The sequence below is a fragment of the Etheostoma spectabile genome, chromosome 15 (assembly GCF_008692095.1).
Source record: "Etheostoma spectabile isolate EspeVRDwgs_2016 chromosome 15, UIUC_Espe_1.0, whole genome shotgun sequence".
Lineage (NCBI taxonomy): Eukaryota > Metazoa > Chordata > Actinopteri > Perciformes > Percidae > Etheostoma > Etheostoma spectabile.
In genome coordinates this window covers 25,562,532-25,584,815 of record NC_045747.1, presented here as the reverse complement: position 1 = coordinate 25,584,815, position 22,284 = coordinate 25,562,532, and the positions used below count along the sequence as shown (strand labels likewise).

The window sequence follows — 22,284 nt, the reverse complement described above, 5'->3', positions numbered from 1 at the left end:
TTAGAATGTTGTGCTCAGCCAAATAGTCTTTTAATTGACAGTTTACTTGAGCTTCCAAAATTTTTGCAAGAATAGAAAGTTTGGAAATTGGCCTATAATTGTGAAGATCTGAAGGGTCGCCACCCTTTAACAAAGGAAGCACGTAGGCTGCTTTCCATATTTTAGGAATTGAATTTGTCTGCAGACTACAATTAAAAATGTATGCTATAGGCTTAGCTATAAATTCAGCTGCAACTAAGTCTTAAGTCTAGCAATCACTTTATCACAAACTCCTCCTGATTGACTCAGCATAGCAGAAGGCTTCTCTGTAATTCAGCCCAGCTCAGTGCACTGCTCCATCAGACATCTCTGCTTTAGTTGAAGGGAATTGACACTAGAGGTTGGAAAAAGCTCCTCGATCACAACAACAGTCTGCGTGTTACTTTTACCTCTGGGGGAGTGGTTCTAACGTTGGTCTTCCTGTCTGTTTCTCTGCCTGTTTGTGGTAGGAAAAAAAAAGAAGAAGATGTCAAAAGTGGATGAAGAGGGTCGCGGCAAGAGAGACGTCATTCGCTTACACGAGGCATACACAGTGGAGACGGTGGTGGTGGCAGACTCCGACATGGTGCAGTACCACGGGGCCGAGGCAGCACAGAGGTTCTTGCTGACAGTCATGAACATGGTGAGAATCCCAGAACCAAATACTGTCTCAAACTGGTTTCACACTGCCACACAGAAATAAAATAATAATACATTTAAAATTATTTTTTTGTTGATCCCCAGTGGGGAAATTACAATTTACATTCTACAGTGTTACACTCTACACTCTGTGAACAGTTGTTTTTTTGTAGCTGTAGATTGGCTTTGCAAAGAAATTCAGAACGTTCTATGAACAGACTAACTCATTTAAAATATCGCTTGATTATGCAAATTTGATCGTGGGAAGCCAAAATTGTGATCGTGATTAAAATTTGGTTAATTGTGCAGCCCTACGCTCTGTCTGATCATGTGCCAGTCAGAGTTGTTCTCTGCACCGTGCAGCTTAGTTTCTCAATGTAGACAGTTACAGAGGACAGAGTAACGTGAGGAAAATTCAACAATAGATGGCAGTCAGTTATACGTAGGTCACAAGGTTACCACGGTTTACTATTAAATGCAACATTTTGTCCCGTCTGTGTTGTTTTTCAGACAACAGCAGTGACCAGTGCTAGTCGTTGCTAGTTAGTGTCTGTTAGCTCACAGGGCTCTAGTGTGCTAGTTAGTGTCTGTTAGCTCACAGGGCTCTAGGGTGCTAGTTAGTGTCTGTTAGCTCACAGGGCTCTAGGATGCTAGTTAGTATCTGTTAGCTCACAATGCTCTAGGGTGCAACTAATATTTTTCCTCTAGGTTGCACAGGTGCCCCTAACGTCCTTGTATCCGCTGCTTCTCCACAAACAAAGCAATGTTGTTTATATCGATATGGTTTAATCACACACGGCTCCCCAGCAAAATGGAGAGACACAGTGGGACAGTGCCGGTCCACACTTTTTTTATGTAATTGTTATTAACACAGCTGTTTATTGTTAAGCATGAGAGGAAAACCTGTATTTGTACCAGTGTTTCCATTGGTAACTTTGCTATCGCGGCGGCCACGGCAAAAACACAGAAGAAGTTATTGAATGCAACTAAGTTCAGTTCGTAGAGTAATAGCGTGTGAGACGGAGCCTGCTGGACCTGGGTGAGAGATGTGACCCATGGACAGAATATCATAGTTCATAAAAATGCAACTCAGTGACGATACAGACATTTCATACACACATGTATAACTCTGTTGACCTGCCATTTGACCCATGCTGGACCCATTCATAATGAGTCAGCCGTCACTCTGAGTAGTAACGCTTCAGTCCATTGCACTCCCCCTCTTTTCCCATCTCTTTTAATCAGTTATTGTTGAAAACAAGTGAAGGAGCTTTCTCAGAGAGAATTTTTTTTTTAAATACATCCTAGGCTATTTATTTCAGATAATTTTTAGTTACATGTGTTGCAGCTGTATGTATGTACAACATTCAACTTCAACATAGGAGGAATGTAGCACAATATGGATGTGAAAGCAGTTATAAATAGCCTATGTGACAAAAAAAATTGTTTTTGTTAAAATCAACAATTAATCGTTTTAATTAATCGTGATCTCAATATTGATCAAAATAATCGTGATTATCATTTTGTCATTTTGGCCATAATCGTGCAGCCCTAACACACACGCACGCACACACGCTCAGGTCCTATAAATGCACAAATGAAGAGATGTCAGGGTGATTACTGGAGCAGTTGGGGGGGTCCGTGCCTTGCTCAAGAGCCCCTTGGCAGTGCCCAGGAGGTGAACTGGCCCCTCTCTAGCTACCAGTCCACACTCCGTACTTTGGTCCACACCTTCAGTCTTCTGACTCCCTTCCCAAGGGTTTATGAAGTCCAACTTCAAATGCTATTTAATTTATAGAAACTATGTAAAGCATTCATTCAACAGACTAGCAGATTTAGAGGTTTTATGTAAATATGCTCATGCCCACCCACCCTTTTTTTTATAATTTGGTTTTCATTCCTCATTGTCTCTTCTTCTGAATAATGTGAAGCTTCAAATTACAATGTGCTCATAAACATTTGAAAAGCCACAGACATTGGGTTATGACCAGGGCAGGGATCATGGCCGCCATGCCTCAGTTTGGATTTCTCAAAAAATGATCTGCCTTGCAGCCACAGTGGTCTTGATGCTCCGCCCGCACTGCCCAGATGATTTCGTAGTTTTCTCCTCTTCCTCTTTTCTGTCAATATATTTTTTAGAAGTGTCTTTTGTTGAGATTCTTAATTCTTAATGAGCAACAGAATGTGAAATGCTGCCGCATAACCACTGCTGGATTCCATTTCGAGCCTGGAATGATCTGCTGGAAACCTAATAAAGAAAACCTCACTTACAAACTCTCTAAACTCTCTACAGACAGTTTATTAAATGCCCGACCAGAGAGGAAAACATTCTTTTTTGTCCACCTGATCCCCGCCTACAGGCAGAAACTAAGTTCGGAAAACACGTCTCCGACTCACAGACCAGGGCTGTGTTCTTTCTCCTCTGCTCTTCTCCCTGTACACCAACAGCTGCACCTCCAGTCACCAGTCCGTCAAGCTTCTGAAATTTACGGACGACACCTCCCTCATCTGACTCATCTCTGATGGTGACGAGTCCGCCTGCAGGTGGGAAGCTAACTACATGGTGATCTGGTGCAAGCAAAATAATGCTCTAAAGACAGCGGAGATGGTCAGAGATCATCTCCCCCCTCTGCAACTCCACAAATGACACTGTGGAGTCTTTCTGGGAAATTTCATCTCCCAAGATCTCAAGTGGGAGCTGAAGTTCAAAAAGTTAACTTAAGGGCTGAGGGCACATTAAAGCCTCCCGGCCTCTAGGTGTCCCACTAGCGCTCGTAGCAGCTGTAGGAACCGGTCGAGAAAGCACAACAGATGATGTACTTCCTGCGGCAGCTAAAGAAATTCAACTTGCAATAAACAATGATTGTGCAATTCTACACAGCCATCATCGAGTCCATCCTCACATCCTCCATCACCATCTGGTACGCTGTTAGCACTGCCAAGGACAAGGGCAGACGGCAGCGTGTCATTCGGTCAGCAGAGAAGATGATTGGCTGCAATCTGCCACCTCTTCAGGACCTGTACGCCACCAGGACTCTGAAGTGTGTTGGAAAACTTGTGGCTGATCCCTCCCACCGCAGTCACAAACTCTTCGAGTCACTCCCCTCTGGCCAGAGGCTGAGGTCCATCAGGACCAAAACCTTACGCCACATGAACAGTTTTTTCCCCTCCGCAACTATCCTTATCAACAAGGCCCTGAACCCACCCTGGCACTCTCCGCACTCCACATCTGGCTCTACAAAACACTGTACTCACTCTGCTGTACTGCTCCTATTATTATTATTATTATTATTATTATTATTATTATTATTATTATTATTATTTAATATTTTTTTTAATTTAATAAATTCTGTGTACATTTACTTATACTTTTATTTATATTCTATTTGGAGAATGTGTGAGAGGAACCAATAACACCAAAACAAATTCCTTGTATGTGTAAAATATGTACTTATAAAATGAAGCTTTTTTTCTTTATTGCCATTGCTGATTCTGATCTGGGAGCACACACACAATCCTCATTTTCACTCCTGCAGTTTGCCATAAATGGACATTACCATTACTCATTAGTCCTGTCTTGTCTGTGAGAAATTACTTTTATGTGTAGCAAAAGGCGTACGCAAAATGTGAACTTCAAAAAAAGAGTTTTTACAAATATTGGTTATTTGTAACTATGTATTATAAATAAAATCATCCTTAACCTTTAAGTCATCATCCTTAACCCTTAAGTCAAAATGCATAATGGCCGTCAAATAATATCCAATATAAGTCCGTGGCTAAGGACTGTACAATTACTCGCTTTCATTAGAAGATGGGGCAGCATCCAAATACTAATTTCCTTAAGTGTATTTAGAACTGGACCTACGTTTATTTTACCAGTGGGTTCTGTGGATTATCCAGAGCAACAGGGATATAGTTTCCAGAAAGAGAGGCTGATGCTCAATTTGTTTGATCTAACTTTTCCATACTGAGCAACATGAATGAAAGTCTAATCTCCTTCATTGTATTGTTGGAGACAGATATCGCAAGACCTGGACTTTTAAAGCCAAATCTGCTCACGCCCCATGTACAAAGACTCAGTCCTTACAGCAGCGGCCCAGGGTATGAATCCGTCCTGTGGACCTTTGCTATATGTCTTCTCCCTCTCTCCTCACTTACCTGTCTGCAACTGTTCTATCCATTAAAGGCCAAAATACCACAAAAACTATCTTTAAAAATACAAAAAAACACCCAAAAACAGGTTCAGGTCTATTTTTAATTTACACAGTGCCATGGTTAGCATTGCTATGCCTCTGTCCTGATTGACAGGTCCTAAAGCATCCCCTGTTGTATTGTCTATTTAAACATAAATAGAACCATTTACAAAATGAACAATATGCTTTATCAAAGAAGACTTGAAACTAAAGATTGAGACCATACACGTCTTATGAAAATGTTTACTGAGGTAATAAGTCAAGGTAGAAGTAGGCTTATTTTCTCATAGACTTCTATAGAAACAGACTACCTTTTGTAGCCAGTGGAGTTTGACTTGTGTGTGAGAAGGTCTCTCGGCCTCTTGGCTCAACTGTTCCTGTCTTGATGGCATTACCACAACAGTTTACCAGCCTCCATGAGACGGAGGCCCAGAGCCAGAAAAAGACAACAAGCACTCTGAATTAAAGGCCTGAACAAAAATGACATTGTGTCTGTGGCTCATGTCTCATAGGATATCATTACAAAACTGGACCACTTCTCTGCTCATTTGTCTGTCCTTTACACCCTTTCCTCCATGCCGGTGAAATATGAAGTACTGTTGCTCTGTCTCTTGCAGGTCTACAACATGTTCCACCACCAGAGTCTGGGAGTCAGGATCAACATTCGTGTCACCAAGCTGGTGTTGCTTCACAGACGTCCAGTAAGCCTGATCTTTCCTTCTTTTTGACACAGTTTGATACGTCTACAGTGCAGATGTAATGGTACACTCAACTCACGATTAGGTTCACGAAACAATTTTCTCACAATTTTTTTAACAGAAAGAGCTGCAGACAAATTGCTGAAAATGTTCCTTTATTTATGTGAACTGTGCCAAACAACTGAGGTTCTCTTATCAAGAGTGACACTGAAATTTTAAATTATCTTAAAAAAACTAAAAAGTCAAAACAAATCCCACAAAAAATAACTAAATAATAAATAGAAAAAAAACTTCAAAAAAATAAACTAAGAAGATAAAGTGATGTCTGAAGTCAAACAAGTGAAATCTAAAGTAGATTACACCCTAGGATGTAATCCTAATAATTTATAGAACAATATAATTATCTCAAGCGGTTGAAATCTTAATACATTTATCACTGTTTTTAACCGATTCACTATGGAATGCCGTTTTATTCAATATTAAATAAATAAATGAATAAATACATTAAAAAAAAAAAACAGTTACATATATTGAAAGGTTTGACTTTTAATTATTTCATGGTACTTTTATTTCATGAATCCACATTTATTTGTTTCCATGGACCTTGATTCCCTAATCCCATACTTATTGATTTCCCTCTCTATTTATTTCCAATTCTGATATGCAAATTAGGGGCCTAGGCTCTCTCACATTCAGAAGAGAGCCGTTAGCAAAACAAAAAGTCTGGCAAAGTCAAAGTGCACCATGACCGGTAGTTTGTGGGGCTGTACCCAGCCACAGTCACCTATTCTGGGTCAACAGAACCACCAACTAGCGTTGACTTGACGGAGCAACACAACCGGCAGCTCGTGGTGCTCTGTACCAAAAAAGAAAATGAACCCTCTCCTCCGCCATCCCATTGTTCTGACCACATAGGTAACTGAAGGCTGGGAACAGAGCCCCGCGAGCTGACGGTTGTGTTGCTCCGTCAGCGCCGAAGCACTGCTACATGGCGCCGAGAAATCACGCATTAACTGTGTGAGTACAGGTCTAATATGGGTCGATCTATCCCATAAAGTAACCATGTGTCATGTTTACAGTGATCACTTACTCTGTGGACAGCTGTTTAATGGGTCCATTCGACATTTTTTCCAGTTGACCTTATCACACCGAAAAAATTGTCGAGGACTGCAGGATGCCTCACGTCCTTGGGCTGTTGAGTGATCGCGACCCCCTCCTCCTCTTGTTCTATTTTCAAAGCACGCAGCTTCTCTTCTGAAAACTCTGGTTCGTAGAGGTAGGCTTCTGGATCAGGACTGTCGGAGAAGTCTTCCTCTTCGTCTCTCACAAAGTCCGCCATGTTCATCGCCATTCACTGTCTACTGTAGGAAACAGGCAGTTATTCACGCCGGGTATGTTGACGGAAGTTGGGGGGTTTAAGGTGCTGCATCATCTCTACATGTAGCAGTGCTTCAGCTGTGCTTCCACCCAATATTTTCCCAAGTCAGTATCTGCCTAGGAAATTGTCTAGTCTTAATCTGCATTGCTAATTGGATTCGTTGTGAATACACAGGCCAAAATAAGTACTTAGGTTGTTGTTTTTTGTTGGCTCACTTTTACTCACATCATGCTAATGGAAACATGGGATTCAGTACGTTGAGCTAACTAGCGGCGGCACTGCCAGTGTTTACCCGGACTAACATGTGCATACACAGACAAAAAATTTGTTGGCCCACCTATTTTTACTATATATTAGGGGATTTTCAACAGTGGCCTATTCCTTTAATTGTTTATGTATTTATTGCCTCATTTATTTTGTGATGTATTTCAAAGGCATATTTATTTTTAATAATAAATAATGTATTTATTTAGTCATTTATTTATGTATTTATTTAAAAAACCGCGTTCCATAATTCACGGTGCATTGTTACATCCCTAATCTCTAGTAAATGGTTTGCCATGACATTTGGTTCATTCATCCTTTTCTCCGTCAGGATTAAATGTAAAATCGTTTGTGATCCTTTAACTTTTAATTTAGATCTGCCATCTGTTCAAAATATCATTTTGTTCAATAAGTTTGTTAGGGTTAAAAGTTTTATTTACAACCACAAAAGCATCACATACACAACTGTTGTTGTTTTTGCTATTTTTCTACATAAAGCTTAAACAGAGGGGGCAAACATTAGGCTAAAACTGACAACCCATGTCTCACTTTTGTCTGTGTGGAAAAGATTCAAGTCAATGTCAAATAAAAGCTGCAAGCAGCGTTGGAAGGGCCCAAACACCTCCTTGGGCGTCGGAGTTACTGGCTGACGCCACTCCATGCGACCGTACATTTGCACAACCATCAAACACAGCGCACATGGTGGAGTGTGCGGCGTTGGAAATGGTGTCTGTCAAATGTTGTACCAAGTGTAAGGGGCTGGGACATCACCAATGAAAAAGGGACTCTCTTTGATAAAAGAGTTATGGAAGAGGGCCTAGCCTAAGTATAAGGGGCTCTCCGCCTAGTGCAATGATACTTCCCACAAGACTACCATTAGTTGTAATACCGTCACCAAAATGAGACCTCACACAAGAGTCTACCTTAAATGAAAAAAGTTATGAAAGGGGCATGGCCATAATGTATGGGCGTGGTTAAAGTATAGGGGGCAGTATCACATGTAGACCCCATATCATAAGTTTCATGTAAATCGGATGATGTTTGTCATGTAAGGCTGATTTTCTGTTGCCAGCAGGGGGCGCTATAAGCAGCTGTTAATTTTGACATGTAGATGTCCTCAGGGTGTTTTATAGTGGACTATATAGTGAATAAAATTAACCCCTAAGAGTTCGAACACCACTTCAGAAAACACACTATATAGGGAACTATTTCCGTGATAGGGAACGGTTTCCAGCACAGCTTGTGTGACGAAAAAACAGAATGGATGAAGTGAATCTGCTTTGAATCTGTTGTTCAGGAAAAGCTTAAGGTGGGCCATCATGGAGAAAGATCTCTGGAGAGCTTCTGTCATTGGCAGTATCAGGAGTTTGGGGGACCCCGGTACCTCGGCACCAACCACGTTCCAGGGGGAAGGGAGGACATCCCACCAGTGGACGCTGCTGTGCTGGTCACCAGGTATGTAGCCAGCTCTTCCTCGGCTGAATGCATCCTAATGAATGCTACATGTATTAAATGTGTAAAAAGCCCTGTTGTTTGGGCAGCTGTTTTCATCTTCACTAGAAAGAATAGGGCTATAATAGGGTTACTTTTTCAAGTTTGAATGAAATAACTAATTAATTCAAACTATTTTGAAACACTAATCACCTGATCTAACCCAAAACAAAGTTGTTTCATTGTTGGTTGGGATTAGATATCCAACGTGGCTTGCTCCTTTTTTCCACTTTATATTATCAAATATGTAATTTCCCCCCATGTTCAACTGTTTATTTTTTAATACAAAGTGATCTTAGGCTGTACCTGTACGTATCTGTGTTTGACAGACTGACTCTGCAGTAAGAGGACTTTCTTCATGGGGCAATTGCGTCAGATTTTTTTTTTTTTTTACCAATAGTCCAATTTTAAGCAGTGGGAACCAATTTATTTTGGATCCTTGATGTTTTTTTCTGTTGGTGTTGTTTCATTAATTATTTTGATTATTTTGAATGCCAGGTCTTGCTTCATGTGATAAGCTTGTTCCAGCTGTTTGAAAAGTTTGAAGTCTTTGTCATGTGCTTCCTTTATACATTGCCAAGAAATCAGCTCTCTCCTGGAGGAATGTAGCTGGGGAAATTAGGTTTCTCTTATCCTCTAACCAGATTTCAGAAACCAGGTTTCTCATTTACAAGATATGGGCGTTCTGATAAAAGCCTGCTGTGGTCAGAGGTAGAGTGGGTTGGCCCTTGGCCACAAGACTGGCGGTTCAATCCCAGGCTCCTCCGACCACATGTCAAAGTGTACTTGAGTGCACTGAACCCCAAAGTTGCTCCCCGGACACATTATGTGGCAGTCCACCCGCTCCTAATATTGGGGAAATGCAAAGATTGCCTTTCACTACTGTATGGAAATATAAAAGGAATGTTCTTATGTAGCGCTTTTCTAATCTCAACGACTACTCAAAGCACTTTCACATAGTACCATTCACACACTGTGGCCGAGGTGCCACCTGTCATCAGATAAACTCAAACACATTTACACTCTGATGGCGCAGCATCAGGACAACTCAGGGTTCAGTGTCTTGCCCAAGGTACAAATTCAATTATTAGCAATTTTTCAAAGATGTTTTATCAATATTAATAAAGTTATGAATATGTGTATTCATATTTTTACCAAATTGACAAACGATCAAAATGGGACATCACCCTGGAATCAAGGACCAATAACTGAACAGTCTCATAGGTGGTGTTCTCTTTGAAAATACTATACTACGGCACAAATAAGATCTTAATTAATTTGATTAATTTATGTCATATTTATAAAGTGAACAGAATGGGTGGTGTGTGTGTGTGTGTGTGTGTGTGTGTGTGTGTGTGTGTGTGTGTGTGTGTGTGTGTGTGTGTGTGTGTGTGTGTGTGTGTGTGTGTGTGTGTGTGTGTGTGTGTGTGTGTGAAAGAGGGGGAGGTGACGAGATCACTTGGATAGCTAAGCCACGCGATATCAAGATGGCAGATGACGCACCGTGAGATTTTATACTCTTTGTAATTTTTAGCACAAGGCACAAAATGGCTACTTGAAAAAACATACACAAATGGGTAGTAAAACTTGCAATACCGTGTGACTATGGGGTGGCCGTCAGCTAACATGGTATATGTTGTAATTTGCAACATATTCCATTACGTTACTCAATCTGAGTAACGTATTCTGAAAACTTGGATTACTTCCATAATGAATTGCATTTCATAAGTGTAACAATGCGGCCATCAAATACTGCTGACTAAACAGGCCTATTCTGGTGTGTTCTTCTGTTCCAACTGGCTGAATGTATACATAAACAAGCAGATAGATTTTTACATTTGTAGTCCCGAACTGCATAGCCTACTACCACAGTATTGCTACCGTGAGTACCATAATTTTAGCTAACATTTCAAACGGAGCTAGTCAGTCTTTCAAGGGCTCTGGTGCTAGTAAATCAGCACATAGGAGAATGTAAAGTTGCACTATGTTTTGCACTGCTGCTATCGGGAGTTTTTAGTACTAGGGGTGTATATCTTTAAAAAATCCCAATGCAATTTTGTCCCCCAAGATGATACCGATGGCCCAAATTTGGGGCCCTGGCTCATGGACTAATAGCAGTTCTAGTGATAAGTCCCTGTCCAGCTCCTGACTTGGTGAAGTCTCATGTGTAATCACTTCTAAGTAATTCCTCCGCCTGTCAGCTCTCCATCCTCCTGCTTCATTCCCAACCGGGCAGAGCCTGGCACAACATGACACATTCCTAATTTGGGATTAGCTATTATTACCTGCTGGGAGGGGGGAGTGGGTAAAAGGAGTCCTTTTGTTTAAATGAGTACTCATGTCTGCTTTCAGATCTGATCCTGTCTCCTCATGCTGCAAGGAGAGGGAGAAGGGCATGAACACTGTGGCCTTTTGTTACAGAGGTGGTTTGTTATAAACCCCCCCACCACCTCTGTCATAAGGCACCCTGTGTTAGGACAAGATCATTCAGGTTTCACATCTGCTGGATGGGGAGGAAGGGGATGCTGCCAGCAGCAGTTAGGGTGAGAGCAAGGCAGCATGCAGGCAAATGAAAGCATGTCACAGTGCTCTCAGGTTTCCTGTAGCGCACGCGCGGTCACCGGCCTTGGTGTGTGCGTGTGTGGCTGTATTGCCGTTCTGCTGTGCTATAGTGGATGTGGATGACACACTTGCGGTGAGTCTGTACAGCTTATTAACTGCCTCTTAGAGAACAATAACAAGATATCTCTGGCCTCTGGATGATTTCATGTCACTCACAAGATTAGAGCTTCTCTAAATGAAAAGACATTTAGAACATGATACCTTAGACCTGATTTGATGAAAGGTTGACATTTCCGTACATTTAAAATGTTGCAAAAGCAGTAGTCTCACATTCCAAGACTTCCTCCACAGCACTGTGGGGGAAGGTCTGGCTAGTCCACAGAAGATTCTGGGATGGGATAAAAACGTGCCCTGGTTTGACAGTTCTGTTAGCCAATCACAATCGTCTTGGGTGGCTCTAAGCGGGAAGGAACTTGTTTTGGTGGAACATGTGTACATTCAAAAGTTGTTTTGGTCGTGCAACAGAAAACTCAGATTAGACACATAGTCTAGCTAGCTGTCTGGATTTACCATGCAGAGATCTGAGGAGCTGTTAACCATAGTCCTTAGAAATCTACCAAGGCACAACAGCTTAATGCTCCGAAAAATACCTTAATAATGCATATAAGGCACACTTAATTAAGGCCAAATTTTCGCTGGGTGCCATATATGCACTATTAAAGTATTTTTCCACAGCATTAAGCTGTTGTGCGGAGTTTACCTTCTTTGAAGATGTAATGGGTAACATCAGCACAAGCAAAACATTTATACTTGTACTTTATTAACTATTTTCAGCGCAGTTTACAATTCTGCAGTGGATTAGTGTGTACCTACTTAGCCTCTTGACCTGCCATGTGTAGAGGTCCTCCTGTATATTTTTTTTCCATCATCTGTTTTCTAAATCAACCGTCCTTTCCATCCCTGTTTCACCATCTTTCTCTCCTTTCTCTCTCTTGTTCCTTCCATTCTCCTCCCCTCTGCTGTGCATTTTCCATGTGCAGCTGAAGCCCTCTATGTCTGTTTATCCCCGGTTCCTTCACAACGGGCTTTACATCCAGTTTAACGTTCCCACGTCCAGCTGATCAAGCGCTGGAGTCTAGGAAAGCTGCCAGCTCTGGCTACTGTTCCCCAGCGAAGGGAAGAACAGTTGAGTCGCACAAATTGGCTTAGTCTAACTGAGTTACAGTGTCTGGGGAAAATGAAAAATAAAACGGAGAACAAAAAGAGAGCCAAAGACATAGGGTTTTAACAATTCTGTTACACATAAGACCTACAAGGAAATGTACCTTGAGATCTCTGGCCACCCTAGTCTGTAGAGACCACCCTAGTCTGTAAGGCCATCTCCAAAGAAATGGTTCCACAAGGAAAAACAAAAAAAATTAAAAGTTTTGTCCTTGAAGCAGAAGCTTATAGATCTAAAGGAATAAGATCCATAACACTCTGAATCCAATGTAAAACCGTAGGGACAGAGTTGAAAAAGAACACATCTCCTTGCAATAAAAAAAACTTTTCCAGTATTAGCGGTATTTCCCAGCGCTGTTTTCCCATTCATTGGTGTCTAAGTGACTAATTGGCTAAGACCGGTCCAGTTTTTCTTGCTAACAGGCTATTAAGTGTTTGAAGCTCCCGAAAAACCTCCGAAATCATCAGCACCAGACTCACCAGACTTCATTTAAATAAACCATACTCGTATAGCCATCATATTTTCACATTTAAATAGGTTTATTTCGACCAAACCAAAGTGGCGTTGTTTGAACAGTGGAAAGTTAAACCAAGCCGGCTTTTGATACTGAAGTGTAGTATAAATAATTAAAATTTGTTACATTCCACCAGAGTAATTTGAAGCCAGTGTATAACCCTGAATGGGGACTTCCTGGTTTTGTTGGTAAATATGCAACCTGAAAAGATTGACCAAACACTGTCCCACCCATCACCCGGGACAAGCCTAATTTATAATCTGTGTGGAATCTACAGTCCCTGACAAAAGTCTTGTCGCTTGTGTACAAGTTGACCTGAAGTGCCGCTGAAATATATTTCTAATCAAGATTTATTTACAAGAAATGGCTCATTTTAATCCCAACAGCTTTTGTAATAATGTTTCAGTGCCAAAACTGTCAAAAAGTATTCTAATATTCACAGCTTGGTAAAGCCCATTGAGTCAATTTTTGCAAAGACATACAGTGTGTGTGAAAAAGTGTTTGCCCCCTTCCTCATTTCCTGTTCCTTTGCATGTTTGTCACACTTAAGTGTTTCGGAACATCAAACCAATTTAAACAATAGTCAAGGACAACACAAGTAAACACAAAATACAATTTGTAAATGAAGGTGTTTATTATTAAAGGTGAAAAAAAATCCAAACCATCATGGCCCTGTGTGAAAAAGTGATTGCCCCCCTTGTTAAAACATACTATAACTGTGGTTGTCCACACCTGAGTTCAATTTCTCTTGCCACACCCAGACCTGATTATTGCCACACCTGTTCACAATCAAGGCATCACTTAAATAGGAGCTGCTTGACACAGTAAGGTCCACCAGAAGATCCTTAAAAGCTACACATCATGCCGAGACCCAAAGAAATTCAGGAACAATTGAGAAAGAAAGTAATTGAGATCTATCAGTCTGGAAAGGGTTATAAAGCCATTTCCAAAGCTTTGGGAATCCAGCGAACCACAGTGAGAGCCATTATCCACAAATGGCAAAGACATGGAACAGTGGTGAACCTTCCCAGGAGTGGCCGGCCGCCCAAAATTACCCCAAGAGCGCAGCAACGACTCATCCAAGAGGTCACAAAAGACCCCACAACAACGTCCAAAGAACTGCAGGCCTCACTTGCCTCAGTTAAGGTCAGCGTTCATGCCTCCACTATCAGGAAAAGACTGGGCAAAAATGGCCTGCATGGCAGAGTTCCAAGGAGAAAACCACTGCTGAGCAAAAAGAACATCAAAGCTTGTCTCAATTTCTCCACAACACATCTTGATGATCCCCAAGACTTTTGGGACAACATTCTGTGGACCGATGAGACAAAAGTGGAACTCTTTGGAAGGTGTGTGTCCAAGTATATCTGGCGTAGAAGGAACACTGCATTTCATAAAAAGAACATTATACCAACAGTAAAATATGGTGGTGATAGTGTGATGGTCTGGGGCTGTTTTGCTGCTTCAGGACCTGGAAGACTTGCCGTGATAAAAGGAACTATGAATTCTGCTGTCTACCAAGAGATCCTGAAGGAGAATGTCCGACCATCTGTTCGTGTACTCAAGCTGAAACGAACTTGGGTTCTGCAGCAGGACAATGATCCTAAACACACCAGCAAGTCCACCACCGAATGGCTGAAGAAAGACAAAATAAAGACTTTGGAGTGGCCTAGCCAAAGTCCTGTCAGAAAGTTACGTCAGAAATCGCCTCAACGCTTTGTGTTATTTTCATTATGGCAGTTGCCTGTACAGAAGTCAGAGACATTGTCTCATGGTACGTTAATGTACTTTTTGGGGGTTTATTTTCACAGCTTGTAATGCACTACCAAGTAAAAAGTTGAACTCCATGTGGTGACTCGTGCTCTCTGAGTAGAGCCGTGAAGCGGCTAATACTCGCCATCCAGCATTCACAGGGTTAAAAACCCAACATTGGTCTTTTGACCCGGATTTATTGGCTACTTCAGAAGATGTCATCAGAAGAAGCAACATCTCTCTCCCAACCTGATCCAAGAGGGAGAACAGCCAGGCACATCGCACCCCCAGGTATTTGGAGGATTACGTCCTTGATGACAACCATCACCAACTTGCCCTTTCCTTCTGTCTTCCCGAGAGAGAGCCAGAGGAGCAGAAAGGAGCAGCAGTGAGTGGTGGCCAGGCAGATATAACCTCCAACCTGGGCACAAACACCTCCCAAGCTGCGGACCTTCTGAGTATGGATTCATTAAGGAACCTAGTTGAGTCCCTATATGGCACGGAAAGGCAAGAGGTTGCTGAAATCGCTCAACTTCCCAGCAAACTAGCTCAGTACGAGGCACACCAGCGCCGACACCAGGAGTTAGTGGAGCGTATTACATCATACTTAAGAGAGGAAGAAGTAAGTGGGGCTCCTTCACACAGGCGGATAAATTGAATGGTTGAACAGGAAGGGACACACAGTCCCCCAGCCCTTAATTTTGTAAGTTTGGATTCAGACCAATTCATCCAACACCACAGCAACAGCAGGGCTCCCTCTTTTCACCCATTTCTGGCACGATAACTCCACAACCCGTCATTCTGCAGCAACCCGCCAGTCCAGGACCTGTACCATCACAGACCACTAGACCGTCCTATCCCTATGCTATCCCTGATCAGTCTGCCCCACCTCCAGGGCAAAGGCCGTTACCAGCTCCAGATCCTTCATGTCTACAGTCTAACATGCCTCAAGGCTCTCAGACTGTGCTAAACGCCACGACAAGAGACCGGTCCCGTTTTTCTGTGGGCTACTCTCTCGCCTACTACACTTCTACATATCCGTTTACCCTAATTGCCTCAAACCCTCTTACCTCTGCTTCACTAGTGAATGGCTCAGCACAAGCGGCCCCGTCTCAGCTGTCCTCAGCCCAGACTGTTGCACCACCTGGCTTTGGCCCACCTCCTTCCACATTGAATGGGGCACCAAAACCCACTATTCCGGATTTCTCATCCGACAGCGAGAGAGAGTTCGCCAATCTGAAACTGGCTTTGAATAACCTCCTCAAACCTCCCCTGGGACTGATTGAAAAATACAAATATCAAGTACTGCTGGAACATCTTAAACTCCCAGAAGCTCAGGTGATAAGCCAGTCCTGCCGCCACCATTCATACCCATACTCAGTTGCTATGCAGGCTCTACAGCTACAATATGGCCAACCACACCAGCTGGCTCAGAGTGAAATTGCGGCAATTCTCACTTCCCCTGATGTGAAACCTAACAATGCCCGTAGCTTCCACAGCTTCTCCCTATAGGTTCACCGCCTAGTCGGCATGCTGCTCTCACTGGAGGGACCCCAAGGTATCAAGCTTAATTGCTGCTCACAGGTGGACCGTCTGCTCAGCAAGCTACCGAAATATCTCTGTGATAGATTTGAGTCCCTACAGCTACAGGGGAAGCTCAACTCTACAAGCTTGAACCCCTACAATCTACAGGACTTTACCGGATGGCTCCAATCCATGGCCCAACAACAGCGGTTGTCCAGTTGGTTACTACAACGCTACAAACAAGAGAAGCTTCCAAATTATAAGGAAAAGGGTCCAGGCAAGACCAGGAGCCACAGTGCAACCATCTACCATGGTTTAGAACCAGCAAAGCCCAAGGTATTTTGCCCTCCTATCCAGCCAAACCCAAGAAGCCGTTCAAGGTGTCTTTTTCTGTAACAGCAAAGAGCACTAAATTACTTGCTGCAACAGCATTAAAGAGCAACCTACAAGGAACTGATTGGATGGAGGTGCGCTCATTCTCATTCGCCGGAGACTTGAAACCTCAAGAAACCCTGCAGGGACTGTGGCGGCATTCATCTTTGAGTCCTCCATGGTTTAACCCAAAATTGTACACTTAACCATCCGTCTGGCACCTCTAAGAGTCGGCTCTGACACCCTCCATCCCGTCGGGCAACGTGCTTCTGAAAGTTGTGCCAGTCTTACTACATAACAACTCCAAGTCAATGGAAACCTTTGCAGTCTTGGATGACGGTGCTTAGCAAACCATGATCCTACCTGCTGCTGTAAAGCAGCTTCAGTTAGCTGGTATGCAGGAGAGCCTTGCCCTCCGTACCGTACAACCTGACATTACTCAACCCATTGGATCCAGGGTTACCTTTTGAGATTTCCCCCAAATATAATCCAGGGAAGCGCTATAAGGTCCAGGGAGCCTTCACTGCTTCAGGCCTGGATTTGGTGGGCCAGAATTGCCTAGTAACAGACAGCACGCTCATCTGTGGAAGATACCGCTTCACCCCTTCCATAATGCACAACCTCTAGTGCTAATACCACCTCATTCACCTCATCACCGCCATTGAGCCGGTGCGCCAAAGTGCAAAAGGCGGCCCCATAGCCATCTGTACCGCTCTTGGGTGGGCACTACAAGGTGCTGGAGGGTGTGATCCAAACAACACTTTGGTTTCTCGGTGCCTCATCCTATCTGTAGAATGTCTGGAGGATCTCATTTACAGAAATTTTAAGAAATGATGGCAGCTTGATGTCCTCCCTTATTGAAATGAGAAGGTGGTTACCCGCTCCAGAGAGGATCAGGAGTCTTCTTGAAGACAGAATTCAGCGGGTCAACGTGGGGGGAGTTCATCATTATGCTGCTCCTCTCCTGCGCAAGTCAGGTGCACCCAAGCTGAAAAGTTTCATTCAGGCAGTCACAGCTAACCTGAGGAGCGCAGAGAGATAGCTCAAGAAAGACCAGAGAAAGCGGCTGTCTATTTACCAGAGATTGCCAAGGTTGCCCAAGCAGGTTATATCACCAAGCTACAGCCTGAGGAGGTGAATCAGTCAGAAGAATCTTGGTACCTTCCTCATCACTTGGTACATCACAACAGCAAACAAAGGCTGGTCTTCAGCTACTCATTCCAACACCAGGGCATGTCGCTAAAGCGAGGACCAACCTGATGTACATAAATGGCAGGTGCGGCCATTTGGTGCAACGTGTAGTCCCTGCTCTGCCATTTTCACTTTGCAGATGCACGCTCTTCATTACCAGTACAGTCATCCTGACATTCAACCATCAGTAGAGCAAGGCCTACCAAAGCAAGGTCAGTTGCTACAGACCAATGGCTAGTTCAGAACAGAACCAACCCCTTAGAACATGCTCTAGGCCTCAGGTGGAATTGCACAGAAGACACCCTTGGTTATCATCACCGGCCCATGGTGTATGCAAAAAAGATCAATATTATAACAGACATTTAACAATTGTTTGGAAAAAATTATTATTATTAGAAAGTATTAGAAAAGCTTACCAGGTTTTGCCCAGTCAGTATGATCCTCTGGAGTTTAAAATGCCATTCATAGTGCCACACGGGCTAAGGTGCTCATTCAGCAGCTATGGTAAAAGAGAAGAGATTTCGATGAACCTGTCTTGCATCTGGATCTCCGAAATGCATGGAGCGCCTGGGAGTTGGAGCTAGAGAATCTTAGCACAATATCTATTCCACGCTGCTACTTACCTGCTCCGGATGATGGAGCAAATTTGGAGTTTGATATCCACATGTTCTGCGGCGCATAAAAACAGGCCTATGGCGCTGTAGCCTACCTGACAGTACAAAGGGAAGGTGCTGTCGAACACATCATTAGTGATGGCTAGGTCAAGGGTTGCTCCAACACGACAGCTATCGATCCCCTGCCTGGAACTCTGTGCCGCACTAGCTGGAGCTCAGCTGACCAAGCTTCTGAAGACAGAGATGATGCTTACTCTACGTCGGACGGCACCAGAGGTGGGTAGAGTAGCCAAAAATTGTACTCAAGTAAAAGTACTGTTACTTCAGAATAATATGACTCAAGTAAAAGTAAAAGTAGTCATACAAATAATTACTTGAGTAAGAGTAAAAAAAGTGCTTGATGAAAAAATTACTCAAGTAGTGAGTAACTGTTGAGTAACGTAAGCATCAATCAGACCGACAAAGATACAAAATAATCACATTTAGGCAAATTATAGTTCATCCAATCAATAAAATAAATTAAAATTAATTTATTAATTACAAAATAGCTTATTTGAGAGACTTGTCACATCAAATTAGGATGGATACTGCATGTGTAAAACATACTTTATGTGACCTAAAAGACAAACCTCCACCTCTCCACAGCAGAAACTACAACTACCGCTACGTTTCCTCGCTGTTTCTACTTTTCCTAAAAGGTAAACATGCTTTCACTATGAGGCGGGGGGGGGGGGGGTCCTCCTGGTATGCGTTGCCTTGGCGACGTTTTGCTTCTGACGTCTTTGCTAAGACTGTAAAGCTAACCTGTCGCGCTGCTGAAACGAGTATGGTCACATGACTGAACAACGACTTGTGATTGGTTAAGCACAGTCACGTGGTAGAGCCTTCAGCGGAAGACTCTCTCTGTCAAAATAAAACATTAAAATGAGACGTACGCGGGGGTAAAAACAATGAAGCTTAGTAACGAGTAACGAGCTCATTGTAGCCTAATGTAGCGGAGTAAGAGTACAGTTTATTTTTCACTTATCTACTCAAGTAAAAGTAAAAGTATAGTGATTTAAAACTACTCCTAGAAGTAAAAATTTTTTCAAAAACTTACTCAAGTAAATGTAACGGAGTAAATGTAACTCGTTACTACCCACCTCTGGACGGCACTGTGGACTGATTTCACGACCGTCTTTGAGTGGCTCCAATCAGATTCATGCCGTTTCAAAGCATTTGTTGGAACACGCGTGTCCGATATCCAAGAGTTGTCGGATACATGAGATTGGTGTTATGTCAATATACTTAACAACCCAGCTGATGGTAACACCTTTCAATTCAGATGACATAACCCGAGGTAAACCTCTCTTAGCTCTGGCTGATTTTGGTCTCTAGGGCCACCCTTCCTTAAACAGGGCACTGAACACTGGCTTAAACGACCTGACCCCACAACTTCAGTGAGCTCATCTAAATTGAAAGGTCTTATCTTCTGCTGCTAAACAGCAGTGGACACCGGCTCTACTGTCCCTGATGCCAATGGTTTCAATACATAGAAGGAGCTCGTCGAAGCAACTCAAACAGCATGTCAGGAGAGAGTGAAGAATCCTGCTGACCAACAGTCCATTAGTCATCAAGATGCAGAGTCTTTAATGCTAAGAGAGTGCCAAATGCAAAATTTCCCTGAAGAGGTGACTGCTCTTCGGGCCCAGAAACCTATGTCCTCTCGCAGCCGGCTATTCTGCCTTGCTCCTGATTGGGATTCCACACTTGGTATTGTTCGGGGTGGTGGGAGATTACGGAGACCACAGAATGCTAACTTGGAAGATATCCATCCTATTGTACTGGATCCACGTCACCCAACCACGAAGCTCCTCGTTAAGGAGTTTAATGAACGGCTGTTACACCCAGGAGTGGAGCAAGTGTATGCAGAACTCCGGAGGCAGTACTGTATGCTGCAAGCACGTCAGGCTATCAAGCACCACCAGCTCAATTGTCCAGCCTGTCAGCAATGGAGAGCCTCGCCTAAGGTCTTGCAGATGGCGGATTTACCACCAGAGGGCCTCGGACTCCTCTGTCTGCCCTTTTATTCAACAGATGTTGATTGTTTTTGGCCCTACTTGGTCAAGATTGGCAGAAGGAACAAGAAGTGCTGGGGTGTCCTTTTTAAATGTCTCACCACTCGCGCCATCCCCATTGAACTCCTCAACTCCATAGACGCGGATTCTTTCCTGCTAGATTCATTGCCAGAAGAGGTCAACCGAAGGAGATATTATCAGACTGTGGCACAAACTTCCTTGGAGCAAGTTGGGAACTTCAGGTAGCCTTTGAGGCTCTGGAGCAACAGTTGGCAGAATACCAAATCCTCTTCAAGTTTAGCCTGCCGGGAGCCCCCCACTTTGGTCGTGTGTGGGAAAGGGAGGTCTCTTCAATAAAGAATGCTTTGCAGGTGGCAGTCGGTAGCCAGGCTGTCTCCAAAGACGTACTCCACACGTTCTTAGTAAGGCAAGGCAAGGCAAGGCAGCTTTATTTGTATAGCACATTTCAGCAACAAGGCAATTCAAAGTGCTTTACACAAAATCAGTTAAACAGATAAAACACAAGTAAAAACAGTTAAAAATCACAAGCATTAAAAACCGGTAAAACACATGAATAGACAGTTAAAAACAAAGAGAAACATAAAACACAAGAATAAAATTTACAGTGCAGCATAAGAAATTTAAAGAAATGATTAGTCTTTAAAGAAAGGCAGCATCAAATAGAAAGGTCTTCAGCCTTGATTTAAAAGAACTGAGAGTAGCAGCGGATCTACAGGTTTCTGGGAGTTTATTCCAGATATGAGGAGCATAGAAACTGAAAGCTGCTTCACCCTGTTTAGTTCTGACTCTGGGGACAGAAAGCAGACCTGTCCCAGATGACCTGAGAGGTCTGGGTGGTTCATAGTGTAGTAGCAGATCAGCAATATATTTTGGACCTAAACCGTTAAGTGATTTATAAACTAGCAAGAGTACTTTGAAATCAATTCTTTGAGACACAGGAAGCCAGTGTAAAGACTTCAGAACTGGAGTGATGTGATCCAGTCTCTTGGTCTTAGTGAGGACTCGAGCAGCAGCGTTCTGAATCAGCTGCAGCTGTCTGATTGATTTTTTAGGGAGACCTGTAAAGACCCCGTTACAGTAGTCAAGTCTACTGAAGATAAAGGCATGGACAAGTTTTTCCAAATCCTGTTGACACATAAGTCCTTTAACCTTGATATATTCTTAAGGTGATAGTAGGCTGACTTTGTAATTGTCTTAATGTGGCTGTTAAAGTTCAGGTCTGAGTCCATGACTACACCAAGATTTCTGGCTTTGTCTGTTGTTTTTAACATTGTTGTTTGAAGCTGAGCGCAGACTTTAATCGTTCCTCTCTTGCTCCAAAAACAACCACCTCAGTTTTCCTTCATTTAATTTCAGAAAGTTCTGGCACATCCAGCCGTTAATTTGTTCGATGCACTTAGTCAGTTTTTGTATTGGACTATAGTCCCCTGGCGATAAGGTTATGTAAATTTGTGTGTCGTCCGCATAACTATGGTAACTTATTTTGTTTTTCTCCATAATCTGAGCCAGTGGAAGCATGTAGATGTTAAACAGAAGAGGCCCCAGAATGGAGCCTTGCGGAACTCCGCACGTCATATTTGTACGCTCAGATGCATAATTACCTATAGACACAAAGTAATCCCTATTCTTTAGGTAGGATTCAACCAGTTTAGTACTGAGCCAGAAAGGCCAACGCAGTTTTCCAATCGGTCTAGTAGTATGTCGTGGTCGACCGTGTCAAATGCAGCACTGAGATCAAGTAATACTAAGATTGAAATTTGCCATTATCTGTGTTAAG

General features: G+C 42.9%; 1 protein-coding gene and 1 long non-coding RNA gene across 2 annotated transcripts in view; both read left to right on the top strand.

Moving 5' to 3' along the window:
• Window positions 1-22,284, top strand: part of LOC116702410 (uncharacterized) — a 295,446-nt gene that overhangs the window by 80,293 nt on the left and 192,869 nt on the right. The gene's annotated exons all lie outside the window — the stretch shown is intronic.
• The window catches only part of adamts17 (ADAM metallopeptidase with thrombospondin type 1 motif, 17), a 116,652-nt gene that overhangs the window by 22,044 nt on the left and 72,324 nt on the right, over window positions 1-22,284 (top strand). The window contains 3 exon segments of the mRNA XM_032536540.1: window positions 489-661; window positions 5,468-5,551; window positions 8,488-8,645. Of these exon segments, the coding sequence (XP_032392431.1) occupies window positions 489-661; window positions 5,468-5,551; window positions 8,488-8,645 (415 nt within the window).